The sequence below is a fragment of the Pholcus phalangioides genome, unplaced genomic scaffold, assembly GCF_987345545.1.
Source record: "Pholcus phalangioides strain wild (caught in Gottingen) unplaced genomic scaffold, Ppha-v1.0 ptg000039l_1, whole genome shotgun sequence".
Lineage (NCBI taxonomy): Eukaryota > Metazoa > Arthropoda > Arachnida > Araneae > Pholcidae > Pholcus > Pholcus phalangioides.
The window spans coordinates 727895-754968 of record NW_028301625.1 but is presented as its reverse complement, the minus strand read 5'-3'; the positions used below and the strand labels follow the sequence as shown (position 1 = coordinate 754968).

At 35.3% G+C, this 27074-nt stretch overlaps 1 protein-coding gene across 2 annotated transcripts in view; it reads left to right on the top strand.

Moving 5' to 3' along the window:
- LOC149065441 (complement C3-like) overlaps positions 1-27074 on the top strand; it is a 278201-nt gene that overhangs the window by 132800 nt on the left and 118327 nt on the right. For both annotated transcript variants that reach the window (XM_089253977.1, XM_089253976.1), the window contains one exon: positions 17011-17086. In XM_089253977.1, coding sequence (XP_089110103.1) covers positions 17011-17086 — 76 coding nt within the window. The remainder of the gene's footprint in view (positions 1-17010; positions 17087-27074) is intronic.

Genomic DNA, 27074 nt, shown 5'->3' with positions numbered 1-27074 from the left:
TTTAGAAAAATGATCAAACCATTCATCTGATGAAATGGTGTTTTGGAAGTAAGGTTTTTCCTAAACTTGTTCACTATGCTCCAAAATTCCTTGGGGTCATTACACTGGTTGAGTTTAGTGTTAATGAGCTGGAAATAACTCTGCCTTCTGGAGCAAAGAGCTTTATAATGATTGCTTGCCTCTTTATAGGTACTAAATGTTTCGGCACTGAAATTTCGGTGCAAAGCACGAAGTAAAGCTCGAACCTTTTCCTGAGTAGTCGACATTCTTCATCAAACCACTCACAATAACAGAAATATTTTTACTTCTGGAAGAAGTCATTTTAATAAGTCCGGATTCTTTTGCCGATACTGAGATAAGTTCAGTGATCTGGTTTGGGTCACAATGAGAAGCATTTTCTTGTAACTTTTGATTCAATGTTAAATTAAAAATCTCTCCAAGTGAGCCATCCCATCGTGCTTTCAAGATGTTCCCTTGAAAATGGCCGGGAATTTTTTTTTTGGCGAAATTAAAAATTTTATGGTTCAATAAGCACAATAAGATCAGGGTTTGTTTCAACATACATTTCAGCTTACACAAAAGCTAAATTGATCACATTGAATCCAGACGCACAAGAATATGTAAAATTTCCCTTCCGATCGGGTCTTGTAAAACCGTTGAGAAGCACAAGATTATTTTCATAAGCACGATTGAGAAAAGGGTATTTCCTCTTGAGTTGATATCTTTGTCCCCCAATTTTCTCAAATCGGGAGATTTTAGATTGTTATAGTCTAGTGTTTCCCAAAGTGGGCGACGGGACTATTCAACGGGGCGATACCAGCTACAGACGCGATTGGGGACCTACAAATGGCATAAGAGGGCGATGGGAGGACGAGAGGAAAAAATATGTTTTCGAAAACTGGGACTTCTTTCCCAAGAAAGCCTTTGTAAATATCCGTGCCTATGGGCGAAAAAAAAACTAAGAATATTTGCACACAGTAGTTGTACTTGTTTCATCTGTTAAGCAGAGCTAAAGTATTTTCCCTCCTTTGAATATGCGCTGTACATTTCAGATGTATTGTAACTGTAATTGATCGATAAAGTCTTCTGTCGCAGAGTTCAACACCGGAATGACCGGTTTTGCTAATGACTGTTCATTATTGGAGCTGTGGTCCCCGAAAAAAGTACAGCTGGTATCAGTTTTGGTTTCAGGGCCCCGAGACGATTCTCGTCATTTTTTTCACATTATAAATTCAATACAGATGTGGCATGCCAAAGAGCCTAGCCTCGGGACCCTGCGGCAGGATGCAGGTGGGTGGCATGATTTTAGCATCACTGTTCAAGGTCTATGGTCTTTTTGAATGATGGTTTTTTTTAATAAAAAAGAGAACCCAGAACTTAGGAACCCAGACGCTCTCTTTGAGGAACGGCCGTAATAGAAAATTTTTTGTTATGTATTCATTCAAGTTCGTGAATTACTTAAACCCAAAGATAACCTGTGTGGAATTACCAAAATATGAATTACAGGCGAGCAGTCTTGAATTTTCGTGCAAAAAAATCTTATATCTAAAGTATTTGTTACACAACTGATGGACCTCCATTTCATGGTTCAAACATGCATATCAGCTTCAGCCACCTCGTTGAGCAAAATTTGCCTCCTGTGACATTGTGTAATTTGATGGGGTCCGAAAAGAAATGAATGTAATGCTGAAGATGATGTTTGTTTATTCCACACTGTAAGTATAATAATGTATTTTTTTCATCAAAATTTTTATGTCACTAAATACTCTTATATTGACCGGTTTTCATGACTTGAGTAAGGCACTTGGGCAGTACTATCAATCAGGGGCGCCGACATGAAAAACATATTGGAGGGGGGAAGGCATAAATTTGCTTGTCGTCCCGTATACACGAGACTCAACCGTGTACAATGGAAAAAGAAAATGTGCATTGCATTTTATTTTTAGAAATTAACTGCGGGGGTCAGTACCCCCTTAAAAAAATTCATTGGGAGAGAGGGGCTCAAAGGTCCTCAGCTCCTAGGTTTTGGTGCCTATGCTATCTATTAATGCTTATCAAGAGCGCTATCCGTAACCGCACTGATTATGACAATAAGGATAAAGGGGAAATTTTGGCATTATTTCCGAAAACAATCATCGTTTCTCCTTTGAATATTGCGAAAAATATACGGATAGTGGAGATACATACTTTTTCAGCATCGAATGATAGAAATTTCTCCTCACGATGGTGTCGGTTTAGTAGAAAATTTATTAAAATTTATTTTTTTTGACTTGAAATTTTTTTTTACGGTGACTTATGTAATGTTTTTCCTTGAAAGAAAACAATGCATTTTCATACGACCTTTCAAGAGTGATTCTACGCAATTCGAAATTGACTGATTCTTAAGCATCATAGTATATTAACAGTATGATGGAATTACCTTTTTAGCAATGTAGAAAGCAAAAAACCAACGATATTCGTTAAAAATACATGGAAATAAACGCCAATGAATTTCTGGGTATTTTTAGTGAACATCGTTGGTTTTTTGGGTTCTATATTAATAGTATTACTCAATGATATAATTATATTATCAATCATATCTCTCTGAAAGGATTTTTTATTGCATTTTTACGTTTAATTAGCATGGTTTCATGCAAATTTTTTTCCTTTTAATATGTTTGAGCTGAAAGGACTGAAGTTCATAGCAATCTTAACGAGATTTCAGATATGTTCATAAAACAATGGTAAATATTTAGAATAATTATGTCATTCAGAATTATATGTACAAGAAAACAAAGAGGGAGAGAGTCAATTGCAATCCCCTGATGCTTGCCAGTTTTTATCAAGAAAGACGTGAGAGACCTGCCTGCGCTTGAAATAATGTAAAATTACATTTTCTTCAAATATGGACCTATATAATATCTTAGTAACTCTGGCGATTTGAAAAATAAATGGCAGCTAGCCAGAGCCCGACTTAGACACGGAGAGGTCCTGGGCAAGGCAGGAATTAGGGCCTCTGTGACTCGAGTCCAAATATTTTGTTTACTCAGCCAATATAATGCTGGGATAATGTTTTGTATAGGAAATTATCTAAATAAAATATCAGATGTCTCCTTTTTTTTTATTTGTTCATTATCTTCCTTGGCGAGAAACTCCATTTTCTCCTATGGAACCATTCACACCCGAAATAACATGACAGAAAATAAGGTAATATAACAAAAAATACTTGCGTTCGAATTCGTTTCAGAATTTACTTGGATAACACACCAAAAACACCAGCAAATGTCTCATGAGCTCCCAATATCGATAATTCCAAAAACAAATTTATTTTAACGATTAAATTTAGAATTTTTTTACAAACTTTATTGTTGAACATTTTGAGTTCAAATCATTTATTAGTGTTATTGCTAATCGAAATGAATAATTATGTATCACATTTTATTAAATGACCAATTTTGCTTATATGAGAAAAGTAGGCAGAATGCCCACGTGAAGGACACACTTGATTCTGACTTGAATTGATGTATTTTTCCGACGTGCTTATAATTTGGTAATCAACCCAAGTGGGATCCCCATTCTGCATTGATAGTGGTTGTATTCATCCTTTGAAGATGGCACCCATAGTGTAACGAAATGCTTTGGAGAATTCATAGCGTTTTCCTCCTTATTTGCCTTTATTGTTGGTTCTTTCTTTAATTTACGAGGGAAAGGATTATTACAATTCTAAATTGTAAACGTATTTAATTGCAAATGTACAAGATTGGTAAAAATCCAATTGACAATTCAAAGACAAAACTAGAATAATTTTTTGGCAGTATTCTAGTGTTTAAAATAAAAAAAAATGAAACAGCTGGGACTCGTGTCCCACCTCTGATCACTTCGAAGGAGAAAAGTCATAAAGCAGTAGATTGCCAGGTAAATTTCGTTGCCGACCCATGCTTCAGAGTGTGAACACGATTGCGTATCTAGTGCGTTACAACAGCACTAATTCTAATTGGATAGTCATGTGCGCATATTTCTAAGACGGTCACTATAAAATCGAAACCGCCGAGTAGTTTGCATCAACTCCATTAAAAAAATATATATACATATATATACTGGCTTAATTAGAAATAAATATATATTTCTAATTAAGTCGGGTTCAAGTGGCTTTGTTCGAACTTGAGTAATAAGGATTGGCTGAATTTTATCATCAATAAAGGTTTATGCATTCACCGGAACTTATTTCATCAAAACCTTATTCTGTGCTCCATGTCAAAGTAGAACACTTAACTCCAACATGCGTTGGTGCGAATAATTTTGTAGAAAATAAAATTTCTTGATACTTTGATTTCATAGGAGTTCGTAACACGTGTTAAATGTAGTTTAAATTGTTTCAGGAATGTGTAAGGTGCAGTTGACAATAGGGAGAGGGGGCGTGGAGGGAAATTAAAATAATATTTATTTTTTTATGTAACGTGATCATCACGTATTCTCAAGAGACCCTTACAATCTGCAATGAAATAAATAATCTGTACTGAATGAAAAAAAAATAACAATTTTTGATACTTTTCTTTTCAATCTTCAAAAATTGACAGCTGACGTTCAAATTTGAAGATGGCTATTAATTTTTCTGGCTGCGAAAGCAAATATTGTACCTGGAATTTATTGGGATATACAGGGGAACCTCCCATATATATAAAACGGGCACTCCCCGTTTTTAGCGGACACCTCCAGTTACCAAACACTTTTTGAATTACGTCAACGGGACTCCGGATATGAGACATTATTTTACTATCCATTAACGGACACTCCTCGTTAGCGGCGAAAATTTTCGGTCCCATGAGTCAGTGCCATCTTAACACATGGGCTCCTGAAGAAAAGAGGGAAGAGGGGCCTCAGAAAAACTAGAAGTATTTGAATTTTTTGAGAAGTTTCCAGGTAGGGCCTCAGAAAAAATCACTTGGCCGGGGGGGAGGGGTCCATGATGCTCTTAAGACAGCCCTGCCGTGAGTGTCCATTATTGAGAGGTTCTAATGTAGCTGAACATTTTTCATGTGCGAGATGTTTCAATGCAGTCACAAATCTTTCGCCAAAAATCGAAATCACCCACAGCTATTCAATTGTGAGGATTAAAGAATGCTGCTTAGTAAAACCAAGCGATAATCATCACACTTAGAAAACATCTATTAATAATAAAATTATTTTTATTAAAACCAAGTAACAATTGTAGTTTTGCGTCTGAATTTTTTAATAATTTTAACATTAATGGATATTTTTTGTGTGATGCAAATATTACTTTGACCACAATAAATGCAACTAAATGCATATGTTTGTGCTATATGAATATGTTTATAATTTTGTAATTCACAAAAATTTAATTTTTTTGTTTCGCAATGAAGTTTACTGTAACTTTTTTAATTGTAATTATTTTAGAGTTTTTAACCCTTTTTATACTAGAAATGTTTCAGGAAAACATTGAGGCAAAAAAATCGAAAATTCGTCACTGCATCTTTCAACTTTTTAATGTGGGTTTTTAACATCTCTTCCAGAGAGGGGGGCGATGAGAAATTTTGTTTTTGAAAAGGAGGCAATGGGCTGAATAAGTTTTGGAAACACTGTTATAGTCTGTCAAATTCAAAATATTCTGTTTTTTCAAAATATTCCGCGAGCGTTCATATAGTCTCCAAGAATTATAAATCTGTATGCGGCTGATAATTCAGAAAATTTTAAAAGGGATTTATTGAATTCACTATCATATATCTTATCTGGTGGAAAATAATTTGCAATAATTAAACATTTTTTGATGTTTTCAAAATCGGCTTCAAGGGCAAGATAAAATCTTAATTTCGCAATTACACAGACACAGTCCAAAACATTTTTACGATAACCTAATATAATACCTTCACTCGATCTACCCACAGAAAACTGTTTATGAGACTCGATTTGGATAATAGAAAACTCCTGGAGAGTGCCTGGGAACACAAAATTATTTACAGATCATGTTTCTAACAAAATCAATATATCATGTTCAAGCAATAATGTGGGGAAGTGGGGAAACAAAAATTTATTCGACAAACCGGATACGTTATAAATTAAAATTGAATATTCCAAAATATTATTGATCTGGACAACACTGGGGGACATAGAGATATTCAAATCGGTATTATAAGATCTGGAATTCAGACTGTTACACAAAGCATTAGAAATAGGCTGGTGATCATTTATATTAAAAATGTTTAATGAAATTGTTCTCATCTAATTTAGACAGGCAGCAGCCATCTATATTAAAACCTGATTGTTTTGAAGTGCATTTGTAGAGTTCGAAAGATTACTGGGTCTGAGGTTTTGTTCCACAATATTTCACACATTTTCATCAAAAACATGAATTCCATCAATGTAGAAAATATCATGAACAAGTTTAGTTGGTTTTCCAGATTCATAAGCATCCTTCATAGATGGATAAAGGAAAAATCTTACCTTCCTATTATTGAGTCCAAAGTCCTCAGAGACACGTACATTGTTGAGATTATCCGGATCATGTTTTCGAACTTCCTTGAATTTTTAAACACAGCTTCTTCATCCCGCCTATGCACAAATTTAGCAATAACAGGAACCGAAGAACTTTCACTGTCTGAGATCACCGCACAGCCTGGGATCAGATGAATCGCATCTATCATTATGGATTCCAAGTTCAGTATGCACAAATTTTCGTTCAAAAATTTCATCACTGCATTTCTCGGAAGACGATTTTCGGGATACATCGAAATTACGAGTATCAAATTATTTCTTCGGCCATAATCTTCCATGTAATTCAGATTTTTTTTGAAGTCATTCACTTCGATGGATAAACGTTCATTCTCTGCTTTCAAATTTTTGTGTTCTTGTTTCTCTGTAATTGGATCCGCTGTAACATGAGAGATGCGTGCCTCTAGGCCTGAAATTTTTGTATTCATCAACGCCAACAAGTCTGTGTTAGCAAGAATCAGTTGTTTCAATTCTTTCAGGTCATTTTTGATGTTGAAATCTTCACTAGCTTCATCCAGTGCCTCCCGAAAATCTGGAGAAGATCCAAATTTTTGACGTTAACTTATTTTTGGTTGCGATAGTGGAGTTCCCGGAAGTGTTTTACTTTGTCAGAAATGATTCTCAATACGCTCTTGTCTCGATCTCTCCTGTTTTGGCGTATCCTCGACAGACTTGTCCACCTTGGGCAGTTCTGGGAAAACTCGCAAGTGATGGCTCCAAATTATGCTATCACAATTTTGTATAAAAATTAAAACCATGTTAAAATACGTTCAAATAAAATATTTCCTTAAAATACTTTAAAATGCAAAACCAATCATAAATGACTACTACTACAAAACCATGCATGTACCTCATCCATATTTCTTTGCGGAACCTCTAATGAATTGGTACACGTTGGAATGTGCATGTACGTGTAGTGAAACCTGACGAAAGTTTGTTTCTGTGTAATGCTTGTTATGTGTAGTGCTGCCACCTGCCACCAGTTTTTTCTAACTATGAGTGAAGTGTAATGATTGAATAATTGTATCGTTGTAGGCCTGTTGCTCTCTGTGGCCAGACTTTAATCATAAATGACTCTAGTTACGCGGCTACAGTCAGGGCGGGCTCCACCACTGAGCCACCAGAGTACAATCATAAATGACTGCAAACTCTAAAAAAATAGCAATAAAAATCATTGCATTTCGAAGAACATGAACGAGAGAGAAAAAAAATTTGACCGATCACATCAACGTCTGTGTTGCCACCCTACCATTCTTAATAATGCCAGATAACTTAATCCTTGAAACAGCACTTATTTTTGTGAGCCATCATCACTTATCCTGTAAAGATGACATATAACAAGGTTATTTTTATTAAGATATTTTTTTCAAAGGTGTTTCTGGTACTCCAGGAACCAGACAAGTGCAAAGCCAAATTTTTCCTTTGCTTCCATTTGACTATTCTGGAACAAATTCTGGGTAAGGGAACCAAACTGCACACTCATGCCTTATGTGATAGAGTGCAGGGGTGGCTCTTGTCCATGTGACCCATTGCGACCACACAGGGTGTTGATCAAGAGGGGTGCTAAATCCAAGGTGAATGGGTAAACAAAAGTCCCATTGGCCAAAAAAAATCAAAGAAAATGCTTTCTGTCTGCTCTGGAGAGGCGCAAAATCCAAGCGGAAGATGAAAGGGCAAAAGAAATTTTTTTGTTAGAAATTGTTAAGATAAGTTGTGAGGGAGGGGCATGACCGCCAAGGGTAGGACTGACAGGGCTTCAGCTTGGGGCCTGGGACTAAATCCTTACAACTTTTCTTTTTTTTCACACTATGAATTAACTGTAGAAGGGGCTCTGTGGAAAATCTGGCTTAGGTCTCATGAAAGATTCCAGCCTACAGGCCCTTACGCATGATGTAGGTTTATGTGGGGGGGGGGGGAAATAGGCAGGAGGTGCAAAAAATAAGTCCTGCACAGGTACAGGTTTTGTTCAAACCACCCTGATAGCTTACGTTCTTGTTTCTGGTATTACGGTCAAAAGCCCTGTCTATGTTCTCGACGTTTCCGTTGTCGAGGTATGACTCAAAAGCGTGATGCCATGTGAATTTTTACAGTGTTAAGTTTTGAGGTCTTAACTAAAGTCTACGCTACTGCCCCTTAAAACCTGCCGCCAGGGTGAGCCGCACCCTTGCTTAAGCTGCCCCTGCATATACATATTTATATGTGTGCATATGAATATAGTATTGTGAAACAAAAAAGTATATTTATTCCAGAGACTCATTATTTATACAAGAAATATCGTAATTCAAGTTTTAGATCTGATAATTAAAATTTTTACAGTGCACAACTTTTTGAAATATTCATATCTGATTACATAACACACGGTTCTCGGAACATTGTGGCAAAATATAATAATTTAATTCATAGGGCTGCCTGGAAGGATATTGTGTCCCTTGGGGCCCAATATGATTATTATGTGTTCATGACTTGTCCTTTCTATGTGGTTTTTTTTTTGTCTTCACAAGCTGAAGAATGTCAACTTTTTTTTTCAAAATGAGTTCCTTAGTTTTTTATTTATGCTGCTTTATCAGCAACTGTAATTTCATCATCTGAATCAGATTCATCAAAGTCATAATCTGAATCAGATTCATCAAAGTCATAATCTGAATCAGATTCATCAAAGTCATAATCTGAATCAGATTCATCAAAGTCATCATCTGAATCACATTCTTTAGAGCCATCTCCCTCACTTAAAAACTGCAGGCCAATCGTTGCCACTGTCATCAGAAACATATGAAAGATCACTGTGTTGCGCAGACATGGCCCCCACATGGGGGGGGGGTGCTGACAGGGCTCCAGCCCTGGGGCCCGGGAGTCAGGGGGGCCCGTGGAAAGATCTTTTTGATTTTTTTTTCTTTCAGATATGTCCCATAGGAAAATAGACAGGACTCTTTAATATCAATCATATCAATTTGTACTCGTATGGACGGATATTTTGAACTGCGTACCTTAGATCTCATTGAAATTTTTTTAAACTATACACATGTACAAGTAAACGAAAAAAAACCCCGGAAACGAAGAAAAAAACATTGTACAAGCCCGCCCCCCCCCGGCTCTCATGGCAGTCGTTCTCCTAGGAAGGAAGAAAAGACATTGTGATGGTCATGGCTACTGTCAAGGACATCAGCATTATGTGTGTCCTCAGGGCGATAACCACTAGAATGAGGGAGGCCACCAGAATAATCCTTATCTAGTCATCTAGCGTGTGTAGGAACCGACAGGGCTACCGCGCGACCCATGCTGTTTCAGTTCGTAGAAGGCCATAATGTCTCGATAGAATGAAAATTGGAGTAAACAGACGTTGTATTCCACAGTGAAATTGCCTCTGGGTGCCGATAAAGCACATGAACCTCCCCTCCCCCAACATCCTGGAACAGGGGCCCCGTAGGCTGCGCTCTTCAGTGGACCCCCTCTATAAAGTGAACTAATAGTGGGAAAAAATGACAAGAATGGTCCAGGCCCCAGGCCTGAAGCTCCGCCAGTCCCACTCTCGTGGGTGGGTTATGATAGTGAGACAGCTTTGTTGCAAGCTTTTGTACAAAATACAGTGGATCCCGCATATAACGTTTTCCTCCTTAGTGCGACTTATTTTGCGACTCTCCGGTGCCAACTCTTATTACTGATACTCATCAAGATTTCTCGTTTAAAGCTTTTTCTCGCAAAAAGTATTGTACGAAATGGCTGTAATGACGTGTGTACTGAATCACATGATTTCACTCACGGCCCCTCTAGTAACCCCCTCCCTCTCCCAGTCCAAACAAATGAAGGGGTTTTTTTTCCTTGCTTCTGAAAAAAAGGCTAAATTCCGCATCAGCCTTTTTTATTCACTGTACTGTCTTGAGGACACATCTCCCCTCAAAACCTCTATTCACAGACGATATTGTTGAACAGAAAAATATTTACGGTTCGCGTCTGCAAATATACAGTTGTTCGAAATCTTTTAATAAAATAGTTGAACGAGTTTGCGTACATAAAGGATTGATTTTTTTCCCACGTGGATGAATCCTACGGTTCTAGCCCAAAAGAACGGTAAGCAAAGCTAAAAATATGAATTTTTGTTAAATTTTTATTTTGAGCATTAAGAGTTAACTATAATAAATCTATGTCAGAAGAGTTTGGCCCTGCATCGAGGCCAGTTGCGATGTTTGTTGAATTGTGTTTCATAAAGTTTAAAAACGATTATTTTTAATAAGGCATATCTACAAATTACAGAGTAACTTCGTTCATACGTCACTCAGTTATACAACTTTCATGTTTATACAAAGTTTAACTTGGGTAGCAATTGGGAACAATACATTTTAAACAACAATACAACAAATACATTTTAAACAACAATACAACAAATACATTTTAATGTTAAAATATTTCATTCATTTATTTAACGTAAAACCTCAATTATTCGACGTTTTCACTTCGACAAAAACTCGAAAACTTTTGAAAAAAGAAAAACGTAATTTGTATCCATCAAATGCGCACAAAATTTTTGTATGCAGTGAAAAAGCATTGCTGCAACAGTTCTAGCATATTGTCACCGCAAAAGACAAATTTTAGGGTGATTGCTGACGTATACAAAAATTGCCAGTGAGATGGCTGATGACCATTTAGAGTGGACACTTAGGTGATTTGTTTATTGCCTCTTTCTGAGAATACGCAGATGTGGAGAGTCCCGAAGAAATTAGTTTCAATTGTTTTGATGGCCATATGACCTTTCAGAATTTTTTCTTTCCCTATGTTTTCAACGTTATCCCCAGAGGGTGAGAAAGTCTACCGTAAGCATTTGGGGGGTACAGGTCTGCCGAAAATAGGTACACATGCACAGCAAGTTCTTTCGATCATTTCCTGTAGAACTTTCTTTCGATGTGGTGCTTTGCTTGCTGACAGGGCCGTCTTAAGACCATTATGGGCCTCCGGGCCAATTGATTTTTCTGAGGCCCAACCTAGAGAATTCTCGAAAATTTCAATTACTTCCCATTTTTGTGAGGCCACCCCCTCTTCTCTGGAGGCCCCCGGGCCGTGCTCGGGTGGGTCTATGCGGCCCTTCAGACGGCACTGTTTGCTGATTGTGTCAAATTCGTCGTTCGTAATGTCGGAAAAACAAAAAACGCTCTCTCTAAAAAAACTGGAAATTTTGGAAGAATTCAACAAGAATTTTAAATTGATAACGAAAGTTCATCTTGCAAACAGGCCCGTCATTTAGGCAATGTATGTATTTTTCAACCCGGCTTTTGAAAACACACTAAAAATGGTGTATATATATACATACATTGAGTGCATGTGTTTCCCCCCCCCCCCCCCGGAAAAAGTTGAAATAACGGTCCTGCTTGCAAACCAGTTGAATATGTTCATTTCAACTTTTTGAAACGATTATAAAGTAGCGAAACAACCAAAGAGCAAGCTCCTGATTGAAAATCATCTACGAGAAGATTTTGTTGCAATTTTGTACCCAATGTCGTGTCCCAAAGGTAATGTTGTGCCAAATTTTATTTCTTTAAATGATTTGAAATGTGATTTAATTTCCTCTCAAGTATGAAATATTTTTTTAGAACAGAATTGGAATGCAATTAAACACATAAAATTTTATAACATTTTATATGTATGAGGGGGGGGGGATAATTTTTTAAAAAGGCTGTTGTTCACTTCGACTTATACATAAAACGTTTTGACTCGGCCTCTTGAACGTCGTATAAATGACTGTAACAGAATTGTAAAGTTGCTCAGTTGAATAGATGAAGTGCACATAAATATTTGAATTATTTCAGTTCTCACACACAATTTTTCAGGCCGGCGCTTTAACCAAGGCCAATGAAAATAGTTTTCAGTATTATTACTTTAACTCTTTAATTCACTAAATTTATTTATTCTTTTTGCACGCCTGTAGCGAATCGCCTGGCATAACGGAATCGCTTCGTTTTATCAAAAAAATCATTGCATGGAATAACTTCACGTTAGAGCAGGGCGTCTCAAACTTTTTCCACCTGAGGCGCCCTTTCCCCCTATTCAATGCTTTTCCGCGAGCTCCACCGTCTCTCCAGAGCTGTTTAACAAAGAATATTTTCGAAAACCTCACACCATGACAAAGGTTGGAGGCGCACAGTTTGGGAACCCGTGCGTTATAGGAATAATCTTTGATGTTGTAAATTGAAGTTAAACGTTTGGATAGAAATTTTGTTTTGTGTAAAACACGTTTCAAACTGGTTCGTCATGTGTAGAGATTCTACAGTAGTTTCATTTGGTGTAGTATGAGTATACTTGCTTGCTTGGTGAACAACGAAACTATAGAGATGTGGTGGATATCTGAGAGAAACTAAGGATAAATTTGATACTGTGCACATATATATCTATATATATAAAATTGATTTTCTGTCTGTGTGTGTGTGTGTATATGTATGTTCTCTATACAAATCTACAATTTTGGATGGATCGTCGCCAAATTTTGCATATATACCAAATGGGACCCGACTTAAACGATAGGCTACTTTAAATTTTTGTCAGAGCAGGGTAAGTGCCCCAAATGGGCAAAAAACTGTAGGGCAACAATGGTTTTCGGGCCTCAACAATCACTTTCCGAACGTTTACTTTGGTTACAGTGGTTCCCTAGCAATGCGTTTCAGACGTGTATATGCCTTTAGAATGGTTTGTCACTTCTTTAATCCTGTTAGTATATGTATATGTATAATAGTTTATGCCTTTATAATTGGTTATAAAACCCTCAACGATATTCAAGTAGAAGACATGGAGGTCCTAAATCTTCTAAGAAAAGTATGTGCAAGCAAAGCACCAGGACCAGATGATATCTATTCCAGGGTCCTCAGGTAATGTGCTAATGAATTGTTGGGGCCAGTTGCACAGATATACAGGAGTAGTGTTGCTGAGGGTATTGTCCCAAGAGATTGGAAACTTGCTAACGTTTTTCGGATATTTAAGAAGGGAAGCGGTGTCAAATTATCGTCCAGTGAGTTTGACAAGCTCCCTCTCGAAAATTATCATCAAAAGGCAGTTTGTGAAGTGGATAGACGAGAATAATGTATTACAAGATAAACGGAAGACTGGATGTTGTGAAGATATTTATTATTTGAGATGTTAATTTTTTAAGGAAGGAAAAAACTCATCTCTGCCTCTACCAGGATTTGAACCCGGGTCCCTCGATTGCCGGACGAGTGCTCTGACCACTAAGCTACAGAGGAGATAGAGATTTTCCTTCGCTAGAGCGTATATATGTGCAGAACGGAACCGTGCAATGGACGGTGAACCGATCAGCCAATAGCTCATGAACGACGAGCCACCAGATGGCTATATATATGACATGAATGTCGCTCTTCACTTGTTAATACAAGATATACGGAAGACTGGATGTTGTGAAGATATTTATTATTTGAGATGTTAATTTTTTAAGGAAGGAAAAAACGGAAAAAAAGGTGTGGCACATATATACACTCTAGCGAAGGAAAATCTCTATCTCCTCTGTAGCTTAGTGGTCAGAGCACTCGTCCGGCAATCGAGGGACCCGGGTTCGACTCCCAGTAGAGGCAGAGATGAGTTTTTCCTTCCTTAAAAAATTAACATCTCAAATAATAAATATCTTCACAACATCCAGTCTTCCGTATATCTTGTATTAACAAGTGAAGAGCGACATTCATGTCATAATAATGTATTGTCGGATAATCAGCATGGGTTCAGGAAGGGGAAATCATATGTGACTAACCTCCTTTGCTTCTATGATCACGTGACTAAGACTTTGGGTAAGAGCAAAAATGTAGATGTTGTTTACCTTGATTTCCAGAAGGCATTCGATCGGGTCCAACATGGTAAACCCTTGAAGCGTTTACATGAGATTATAATTGGGGGCAACTTACTGAATTGGATAGAATCGTGGTTAAGAGATAGGTCGCAACGAGTTATGGTGAACAGGGTTGGTTGGACAGGTTGCTCTGGTTTTCACAGGTTTATCTCTGATTGGACAGGCGTCACAAGTGGAGTTCCTCAAGGAAGTGTCCTTGGCCCCAGTGTCCCCCCCCTGTAATTTTGAAGAAGAGGCTATAAAAGGTGAATTTTGCGCACTCTTCTGGTCCTGGGCAAGATACCTGCTTCTTCCCCCCCCCCCAGTTGTGGATCACGATCACCATTGGCGTATGCAAAGGGGGTTTAGGGTTCTAACCACCCCCCCCCCGAGTCGAGATTATAGGGAAAATTATTATAAAATTATTGCAGGAAAAAAGAACGTAACCCCCCATCCTCGTGAAAATGGCAATACTCCTATGGCAATCACAAGTTTCTATGGGAAAACCATATCACCTAACCCATTCGTTCTTTTAACTGGCCCATAGGGGAGCTCTATTGTATTGCGTAAAATTATATACAAATCCCATAATCATATCTCGAAATGTGATAATATTTATCACACACACACACACAATTATATTTTATTATTTAGTTTAAATATACAGTGAAACCTCGATATAACAATATTCTACGGACCAAAAAAAAAATATGGTAGAGGGATTAAAGAGGTAACATTATCCTCACGTGTGATCAAATTTATGCTATTGTCATTTTTTCTATATCGGCATTGTTAATATTATCGGAAAATATGCTTTCATGTATTTATTCGTTACAAAAAATTGTAATTGATTAGTTTATTTATAAAATTCACTTAGATGTGTATTGTCCCTGTACAGAAGTTTACCGCATATGCTTTTGTGTTGTACACATAGTGCAGCAATACAAATAACATTAGCTTCCGGTGATCATTTAGTGAAAAATATTGATGTCATCAGACGTCTTCAAAAGAACGAGAACAAGTGGTGAAGTTAAAATTAAATTCAAAACGATTTTGAACAAAATATAAATAATATTGTTGTAGCGATTTCAAAATTCTCGGGTTATAGAGGCGTTTATCATAGTAGATGGTGTCGTTGTGCTGAGAGTTTAACATTAAGCCAGGCAATTCCAAACAAGATTTGAAAAAAATATCATTGTAGATGTATTTATTATCGATTATCGCGTGTGTGTGTGTCTTGTAGCGATGTTTTGCTGCATATACAAATGCTGTATCGTATGCAGGATATTCTCATGGGGGGCATTCAACATTTTTTTCTTCCCGAAAGAGGTTTTTTTTCTTTTTATTTTTACTGAAAAAATACATCATAATCTTTTCTCAAGGGAGAAAAATCCTGGCCTGGGGGCCCGGCACTAGCATGTGGGGGCCATGGTTGCAGAACAGCTTCTATTTCATCAGGACTCAAAAAATCTAAAGAAATAAAATACATGAATCTGATGATTCGAGTAACTAATAAAGTGCATATGAATTATTATTTAAAAAGGCATTGCAATAATATCAGAAAGCTCAGATGAAAATTCATCGACAGAGAAAAAGACAAAAACCATCATCTATTTTTTAATTACTCTACAGAGTTATTGCATAATGAATCATTTGATGTAATCAGTTATTATACATACAATAGTTACTCTTTTATTTTCATTTTATGATTTTTTTAAAGCAATTTTTTCCAACACTGATTATGCATAGCCAATATCTGTAAAAACAATATGATAATTATTAGTGAAAACATTAGCAGAATTAATCAAAAATTTATTTCTTAAGGAAGATACTATGGATTTCATCAACATAATCCTTCCCGTCATTCATATTTTTCTCCAAAAAGAATATTTTCGGTACAGAAATAAAAAAAATATTGCATGAAATATATTTTGGTGTAACCACGGTTTTTTCGGTATTGAGCAAAATTTATTTGCTCAATACCGAAGGTACACATACGTGGACCTTCATACAATTCAATGTGCTGAATTTAAAAATGACTTAAACAACTAGAAAAAAATATTTTCAACATGCCCTTACATTTGATTATCTCAAAATCTATCATTTTCAACTATAAAATTCTTGAAAATAAATTAAAAATTACTTACTTTCTCGAATATGCTGCCACTGCATCAGCCTGCCTTTGTTTTTGCTCGTTTTCTCATGTAATATCATTATGGGCCGCATTCTACTAAAATTGATAAAAAGCTTGAACTTCCAGGTATGTGTTAGAAAAGGGAGTTGCAATTAAGCATTATCTAGGATATAATTAGAAACAAGAGATCAAAGAAAGGTCCACATATGTGTACCTCTGGAGCGAAGAGGTTATAATCACTTCATTTTAAGAATGATTAAGCACAATCCCCCCACCCACTTGCCTCAATAAGAGAGTCATAACCCACTGCCAATTACAAAAAATTATCTTGAAAAGAGTACAATGTGAAGAAAATAAGTTTAAAACATTAGCCCTAAAAAGCATGATATAACAAACTTGCTCCCATATTTCTAAAAAGTTTTGTTGATTTCTCCAACATAAATGCTTGGTTTTATTAGCTCTAATGAAATTAGTGATTCCACTTTGCCCAGTGTATCTTAAATAAATAACAAGAATGAAAAATTCATATATGTATTTCTCTATCTTTTTTTAAAATTGATAACCATTTGTCACTTAGGATATGACTGGCAAATGACATTCAGAAAAAATGATGGATCATTTGGAGCATGGAAGAACACACCCCCAAGTACATGGTAAACTTATTATATATATGTTTATTTATGAATCAACTGATTTAAAAATACTGATACTATGATATTGCTCTTTGACGAGTTTTTTATTTGGCTCTTCGTTTTAAAAGTTGAGTTTCAAATAAAAATCATGTGAATTATAAAAAGGATTCAAGGAAACAATTATTTTCCGGATATTATGCTGAGGTGAGCTCGGAAAGAAAAGTCATCACGTCTCCGCTGGGACTCGAACCCAGGCCCTCTTTCATACCGGGCAAGCATGTAACCATCTACACCACTGGAGACACATGACTCTGCCTTCCTAATTTCACGCACTGTGTCGTGAGGCGCTGAAGTAGAGGCATTAGTAGCCTCTCTTAACTTCAGGAAATGGCCCCCGGGTGGGACGGTTTAGAGAGATGCTGATGGCTTCTTTCTCAGGCTGATGGCTCCTTTCTCAGCCTGAGAAAGAAGCCATCTATAGCTCTCTAAACCGTCCCACCCGGGGGGCCATTTCCTGAAGTTAAGAGAGGCTACTAATGCCTCTACTTCAGCGCCTCACGACACAGTGCGTGAAATTAGAAAGGCAGAGTCATGTGTCTCCAGTGGTGTAGATGGTTACATGCTTGCCCGGTATGCAAGAGGGCCTGAGTTCGAGTCCCGGCGGAGATGTGATGGCTTTTCTTTCCGAGCTCACCTCAGCATAATATCCGGAAAATAATTGTTTCCTTGATATCTCTGGCTGAGAAAGAAGCCATCTATATCTCTATAAAAAGGATTGTTCAAAATATAAAACTTCAGACAAGAAAAATATAAACTTTCATGGTTAGAATCACTTTAAATATATTTCTGGGATTTCATAAAGTGTGGCTAACAAAAAGCAATTGCCAAACAGCCTGTAATGTGATATCAACTTTTTTTTTTCTCACTTCCACTAATGTATATTAGTTTATTTCCACAGTTATAAATGAAAAAAATTTTAGAAACATTTTCAGTTCTCAAAAACTTTCTTTTTCAACGATACATATTTCCACAAACAGATTGAAGGACTAATAAGCACCTGCATCATAACCAGAATTCCCCCCTTAAGAAAAGGGGAAATGAACATTGTTTTCCAATACTGTTGTGTTCATTGTCATTCTATATAGAATTTTTGAGGTTATGTTGTGCGAGAATGTGGATTATTTCAAAAGAGACTAGTTGTTGTATAAGATATTCTCCTTCGAAACAAAAAAACATTTTTTTTTTTATTCAATTCAAAACAGCACACATAAATACATGAATACAAAATACAAATATACAAAATAAAATAAAGACAACAGAACAAAAGACAAAACATACACTATGCAGCTCTTAGGGACCCATTTGGTCCGTCCTAGAGCATGCTGTAAAAATGGGAGTAAAGCAATTTTAGAGAGAAAAAGAAAATATTTTGGCATTTATTGAGTAAGTACATTTTTTTTTACCGTATTGTTTGCTATTGGACATGTAAAAATTTCTGACTTTCGATATTCATTCTATATTCCGACATTGGAACGTCAAATGAATATTGAATGTCAGAAATAGGATAATTAGACTATAATTGGGCTGCTGGAGTTCTTTATTCCAAAAGGAACTGATTCCTGCTCCCTTTTTTCATTTGTCTCTAAAGAAGAGCTGAAGGTCACAAATACCGAGAAGTCAAATCTTGGGATTGTGGTTTTGAAAGATGAGAAATAAGAAAAAAAAATTTAAGGATAGTTTAAAAAAAAAATTATATTGAGAATTAAATATTGTAAAATCGGGTATTAATGTGTCACTTCATCTTTGTAGCCTTTCAGCACATCCTGCAGGCCAGGATGAAGAACTTGAAACTGCATTGAGTGCTCATGAGTAGCACTTATGTTGAGGGATGCCGTAATGTAAGGTTATAGTTGCATAAGATTTTACTTACAGCTGCCTATATATACAATTTTTTTAATTTAAACTACCTATAGTTAAAAGTGTATGAAACTTATGCAAACCTTTCTCTATGACCAAGCCCACATAATCTTGCCGGACATGTAAATATATTGTTTCTTTACAAAAAGACCCAGATAAAGAATACATTCGCTTCCCCAGTGAAATTTTTAAATGGGAGGGAAATTCATGGTGCCTTTGAAGAAATGAATTTGTAGTGTATCCTATATTTTTTTGTGATATCCACCAAAGTTCCTTTTAGAGTTTAAAGGGTTTGATAAAGTTCTAAAAGAAAATGTTTATTTTTTTTCCAATTTATTTTCAGTAACTTGATTGACTAAAATTTATTTCCCCCCCCCTCCCCCCCACAAACAAAACATGCTCTATTTGATAGAAGAGGTAAAAATGTACCAGGGGTCTCTCAGAACGCGTATTGGTTTAAAGAATTAGATGGCACATTATTATCCCACCTTGGGTGGAAAAAATTTACCAAAAAAATAATTTTCCCCTCCTTTTATGAGATAAAAATAATTTTAATCATGAATTGAAAGCTAAGGTGTGTTGCAACATTGCCTACAAATTTCAACCTGATATGATAATTTTTAAAGAGGTTATGTTTGAAAAAAAACCCCAAATAGTGGTACATTATTACCCTATGACCTTTATTTTCATCAGAATTGTAGAAAAAAATTGTTATATTGAGAAATTCGTTGATCAGAGTTCATTATATCAAGGTCTGACTGTAATTAGGAGAAAATAAAAAAAGTATAAATGCAGTGAAACCTGTGAATAACGATACTGTCTATAACAATATTTTCTCTAGTCCCAGCAGAATTCCTATTCAATATGAAATAGCAAAAATGCTCAAACTGTCTACAGTGATAACCTGTCTATATAACAATATTTTTTCTAGGTCTCTACAGTATCATTATAGACAGGTTTCACTGTATATGTAAATTTTATTCTTATTACAAGTATAAATGCACAGAATTATTCTTTCATGTATGGAATGTAAATCTGCCTAGTCAAAGATTATTGCTTTGGTGTTAATCTTCTAAACTAATTAAAAAGTTAATTTGATGTTCTGTGTAATTTCTATAGCATCTGGAGCATAAAATTTTCTTATATGTTTGTCATCCTTATAACTGTATGTGCCTATACAAATATGAAATATTGTCCTCAAGTTATTATGCCCTCAAATATTATACATTTCACTAATAAAGTAACCAGTATTTAACAAATTGATTAAGATTTTAAAATTAGATTAATTATCATACACAGTTAAAACAATAAGTGTACTTACCAGAATAAACTTTTATCAAGACTAAGTATGTGATATAAGGCATGTCCCAAAATGATAGTCATCTGTATTTTTCGGTTTTTCCTTAATATAAGTTTATCCTGATAAGAACTGCTATATAACACCCATACCTAGCTTGAATTACATTTTTTTCTGAAAATTTTTTTGTTGAAATTTCAAAGGATAAAGGAATTATTGAATATTCTCTCTTAAAGAGTGTCCCAAAATGATAGAGCCACCTAGATTTATTGTGCCATCTTGCTAATTTCGCCGCATTTGCACAGTAAGTCTTTGCTGTTAGACTAGAGAGGAAGAAAAAAAACAGTTTTATTGTATCTGCAACTGCATAGTTTTCTGTCTCAAATTTAATTTTGCATTTTTTTTCCTAATGGGTAGAGGAAAATCTTTTAACATCTCGAGAACGAAACAAAATTGATTAATTGCATTGGAATAAGCTGCTGTTCAAGCGATTGCAAAGTCAATTTCCCAATCCCGACCAGTAGTTTCTAATTATTTTAAATTAAAGGGACTGTATGGCACCAGGAAGACTAAAGATCGTCTTCCTGTGTTGACGAAACTCCAGAAAAGTGTGATTAAGGGTGATTCTATGCAAAGTAAGTAACTCTTCCATAAGTTAAAGGAAAATCTTTTACTGATATGAATGTATCTAAATCTACAGTTTGTGTTCTTCAGTGTTGTAAATGCATGTGCCATCACACAAAATTCCAACTCGTCCAAAACTTAGTGAGCACCATAAACAGGAAAAACTTCGATGGGCGAAATATCATATGTTGTGAACTTCCTAGTGGCATAATGTGATGAAAAAATTTTAATTTTAATGGTCCAGATGACTGGAAATATTATTGACATGATATCAGAAATGAAGAACTGAGTTATCTTAAGTGCCAACAAGGAGGCGGAGGTCCAACCATTGGGGGTGTATTCAGTGCTAGTGAAAAAGTGCAGTTAGCTGTTATATCTGCACATATGAATGCTCAGACATATCAGGAACTGTTGAATCAGTATCTGATTTAATTTTTTGAATCTCACAATGACTCTAAACATGAGTTTCTTCTAAGTGGTTTTATCATTTTGGGACAGGTTTTGATTCCACTATTTGATATAATTTTTTTCTGTCATAAGAAATGCAGATATATGTTAAATTAGTATTAGTTTTAATCTTGTGCAGTTGGGGATTTCTAGTTAAAAAAGAATTTTCAATTCGAAAAAACAAATTACAGTAAAACCTTCATAAGTCTTCACCTCAAGTTATCGAAAAATTATGACGGCTTAAAGAACTGAGAACTGCGGAGTGACGACTTAAGCTGAGTTCCATCAGTTTTAATGTGCAATGTTATGAAAATTGTATAAATTTTAAGTAATATGACATTTATTAAAGTATGAATCAAAATAACAATATTAATAAAATTTATAGATTGCAAAAGAAAAAATAATAGCACTTTTTACATTTTTTTTTTATCTCTTATTACTTATTGTGGTAAAATGTACTGGTACACTTTGATTTATACTAGTAATTTTTAATTCAGACTAACATAGAAACTGTTAGAATAGGTAGCTTTTATTCATAACAGAACTCTATATTGCACATTAATTTACATGTACATCAAATTTAATTTTAGTGTTTTCATTCTTCATCAGTAGTTCATAATACAACTACAGGGTAATCTCTAACACTTTTGACGTGAGGGGACCCTTTGCAGGGAAAAGTAAACAAAAGACCTGTGAAAGAATGTCTGATTTTTTTCAACAAAGATATTTTTTGTTTAAATTTGAAGCCCTAAATTAGCAGAGCCCATGCTTTCTATGATTATTTATCATCCATGCCCGCGCGTTGCACTTTGACTTTAACTTGATTAATTTGATTCTTCGATTTACATAATTTTTGATTACTTTGCACTATATGTAATCTTTGACACATCAATAAATTTTGGTTTTGCAGGAGATGCCCTGCTGCCCCCCCAAGGGGGGGGGGGGCGAAGTGCTTACGTTGCTTCTTGCAACAGAGCTTGGGTGTCTCACGGTTTGTCCAGTTTCTCCAATGGAGCGCAGGCAGAAATGAGATCTAGCTTGAACAGTCCCCAACATTCCAAAAACCCTAGTTGGCAAATGAACTTCCCCAGCGTAACTTTCGTTACTTAAACTGTTTCGTTTGAGTATATAGGATTTTATGATCACTTTTAAGCATATGACAATGCTGTTAAGAAGCTCTTTTTTTAATGGGAGCCATAAAAATAGTCTGTTCCTCTTTCTCATAGTGGCAACTTTTTCATACTGACGACTTAACCGAAATTAGCGCCGAGTAAATGAGGGTTTAATAATATTGTGGTCTATGAGAGCTGGAAGGTCTGAAGAAAAATGACGACTTAACAAGGTTTTACTGTATGTTATTTATATAATATTGTATGTGGCTTTTTATCATTTTAGGACCCACCTTAGACTATAAGATGTAATCACTAAGTACTGGAAACAAAGTTTTACAATGTTTTTATGAAACCTTAAAACACAGGTTATGATAAAAGTAGATGGGGGAAAAAGTCAGGATAATTATGAGAAATTTGGGCACTGTTTTTAATTATGTAGGCTCACTGCGGCAGCTAAACTAAAAATCACCTCTCTATTTCATTCGCTATGGCATCATCAATAGGAAATTAGAGTTTGTACCTAAGTCACCCTGCCAGTCACCAAATCACCCCAGTTTACAGTCTAAGATAAATATTATTCCTGATAATGCCTCTCACAATCACTCGAGATGGCAAACCACAAAGCAATTCAAAGGACAACACAGATTCATTTTACAGAACAGCTATTACACATATTCACAAGCAGTGATTTTCATGAAACATGCTAAAAACAGAGAGTGACCTACAAATAAGATCTTGTTTCCCAAATAAAATTCAACAAACTGCTCAGTTTTCTCCTGGCGGGGCCACTATATATAGGCAGAAAGGAAATTTTACCATATTCTCATGCGGTCTTTACACTTCTCTTGGCGCTGTGACATTGCAAAATCATTGCTGTCACCAGACTTGCCAAGGTCATCTTCAGTTTGGCAAGGTTTGCAGAGAAATGCATTACTGATTATTTACAGGTGAAAAATGACATAATACATGACGGTTTACCTAATTTTCGTAACAGTATATATATGAAGTTACCATCTCGTCTGGAGGTACCAATAGTGTGCACAAGGTAAATGTTTGTAGTTTCATCTGGCGGTGCTTGTCCTGGCCATATTAGCCTGTGACATGAACATCTGTAGATGACGACTGCCCCGGAGCGAGGCAACTTCAGCTGTCCTTTTGAGTGTTAACTGCATGCCTTCCTGGGAACCTCTGAACTGTCATGATGTTTCCCTAGAGACAGGAGGCTTGAGAACTTCTTCGAAATTTTCAAACACCACCATCTGTATCACTCTCTCATACTGTATATTCTGTAAGATGGATATACAATGTATAAATTCTAAATTTTGACAATTTTTACTACTATACTTCCAAAAAAAAAAGTAAGACATTTCTCTGATTTTTCTTCCCTTAATCTAATTACTCATTTAGTACAGTACCGGCATTAGAGATATTTTGTTTTCAAGTACAGAGAGAGTTCTTGCATAAAAATATTTAAGAGCACAAAGGTCCGAAAATTTAGGATGTAGGCTACATTGTTTGGTAGTTCATTCTCTGATAAAATGCCAATGTGTGTCGTTTGAACGTATGTCCTAGAGAGAAAACAATCGCTATCACCGAGCATGGCCCTTTTCCGGTGTATCTTCTGCGTTTTCTTTAAACGTTCTAGTAACAGCATATCCATCTGCGGTTCAAATGGTTCCCTATGGCACTATATAACCACGTGTCCCCAGACGAGAGACTTCCACTTTGGCCAACTGCCAGAGTCCAGAATGCTTGCTTGGAAGATAAGAATTCTAGACAGCCCTCTGAACTTTCAACGTTTGCAGAGGTTGATTCGATTCCTGGACCGCAACCTACATCTACTCCACAATAAGACACAAGCTGCGGGATCAAGGGGACGGCATTCGCTCTCGGAGGACCCGTCTTACAAGCCAACAAGAGAGGTAACGCGGTTACCTATTAAAAAGTATAATTTACGGTCAAGAAGACATGCATCGGTTGTTTCACCGACATCTAATAATCGATACAATTTACGCCCAAGAAGACAAGTGTCAACTGTTTCATCCTTTTCCGGTGGGTGTGAATGAAATGGAGATGCCGGACATATAGACGTCAATTTATATCTTATTACAGCTTGATTGCTGAGATTGGTATATTCTAGATTGGATAAACTCACTTCCAGATTCTATCACATACAAGACAAAAATTATTCTTTGATTATTTATATAAGGACTATTACGATTACGGACTGATTATCTGTGGATGATGCTATATGATCACAATTTGTACGATAATTTATTCCAGATTATTTATTGTATATAGGTATATCACTGTTATTTTCACATAAATTAATAAATAAAATAAAAATAATATTTAATAAAAATATTTAAACAATAAATATTGAAGAGTTCATATACAGTGAGTTCCACTTATAGCGTTTTCATAAAACTCATCATGAAAAATGTTGTAGGTGGGAAAATGCCTTAAATGGGAAATTTTGATAAGTGTTAGTAAAAGTTGGGATTACGAAAATAAGTTGTACTAAGCGAGAGAACTTACTGTAGTTCTACACTAAGAACTACGTTTACAGTGTAAGTTGTAAACAGAATACACTGTAGTAATTTTGAATTAATCTACATTTTCAAATACAGTTCTAATGTGTTTCAGAATGTTTTCCTTTATTTTTGGGAATCCCAGTATTTGATTCCTTTACTTCTATTATTTACATTAAGCAAAAACAATAAAAGATTCGAAAAATGATCAAAGTTATCGAATTGCAACCTGGGTTGTAAAATTTGCTCCCCAAGTAAATACCCATTCCCCCCCCCCCGGCTGGGTTTTTTAGCCTTTTTACCCAGGGTTTTTTACGAAATATTCTTTGTTTTTGAAGAAAATGCGTTGCTTTCAGGTTAAAATTTTAGTTTGAGCTTATTATTAGTTTATATATTCCAAAAATTGCTGCATACTGCAGTGTTTAGAATAGGTATATTTTGAAATAGTTTTAAATGATTTTTATAGGAACAAAAAAGTGATAATAAATAATTTCTTGGAATCACAAACACACTTTTTTATAATTCTTCTACCTTTTTTATGTAAGCATTTAGGTATGAGATTCACATATTAAAATATGTTAAAAAAAATCACAAACAGAAAATGTAACCATGGACCTTAGTTTAACAAATATACCTGATATATGTGATAAGCATACCCACAAAAATTGCTTATTTACAATACACAATTTTTCCACACACACAAATCCTTGTATAAATAAATTGAAGCATCTGTGAAGAAGTAAACCAATATATGTAAACTGAATTAACATTCAAAAAATATTTACATGTTTGCATTACATTTTTGTAAGTTTTATACAGGTACATGAGACTTTCATAATTGAAATATCAAGAGACAAAAATAACATTATCTCATAACAAAAAGAAAATAACTTTGTGAGATTCTTGAATCGAACACTGGTAATAAACACCTTCAAGTGAAACAGAACTAAAGGTATAGTTTTTCTCCGAAACTAAGACCTAACCAGAAAATAAGCCTTAGCTTGATTTTTCAAAATGCTCATAAGCGAGACCACGAAAATTGTCCTGTTAAAATCTTCAGCCAGATGATGGCATTCTGCAGGTTTGTTGTTATACATGACAGGTTATCTTGTATAAAGTGATATTAATATACAATAATGTTATTGACATTTGTATTTAATGATAATTCAAGTTATCCTGTAGTTTTAAGTTCCCAAAAGTGGCTAATTTGGACAATTGGAAAACATCTAAAGAGTAATAAATCCTCAGAATGACTGCTATCTCCTCTTAACCAGGTCATTTTTTAATTATTACTGCTCTTTTAAAAATATTTCAGAATTCAATTTAATGAAGCAGGGATATTTATTCTTCAAAAGTGGGGAATTCAAGAAAAAGATAAGCATGTGACTTTAGCTCCTGAAAGTTTAAGTTCGATTAAAAAAAACTTCATGGTACTGGTTACATAGCTAAAGGTTTCATTTTTGACGGATCAGGACACTTTTGGATACATTTTCTGCAGGGTTTGGAAAATTTGGAGGAAAAAAATTCAGGCACCATTCTGATTTTTCAAAATTTTCATTATCCAAATTCATTTATTTTTCCACAAACAATCTTCTTGCAACAGTTCTGCATATAACTCAAGGTTCAGATACAATTACACAGAAGTTGATATGTTTGTGTGTGAACAATTATTCCCTTATAGTATGGTCAATTGTATTGATCAAATACAAAGTTTAACATTCACCAAAAATTTATATTTAGGCATAATATAAGATGTATACATAAAGGATGTACATTAGGGTGCGTCAAAAAAAAAATTCAAATCGCTATAGTGCGGAAAAGTAGCCTCTTTTAATTGAAAAAAAAAACGTAAAAAAATTTAAAATCGGTTGAAATCTTCCAGTCGTGCATGAAAATTGACAAAATTTAACATTTTTCTTAATTTTTTTAATATTACTTAAAATTTAACGATCGACATGCAAAAGTTTGTTATGCTTATTTTATGTTCAATAAAGTAAAATAAATGCTAAAACAAATGCTACCTGTTTTCAATAAATAATATTGAAGAGTTTTTTTAGGATGAATTTCCCACCTATAACATC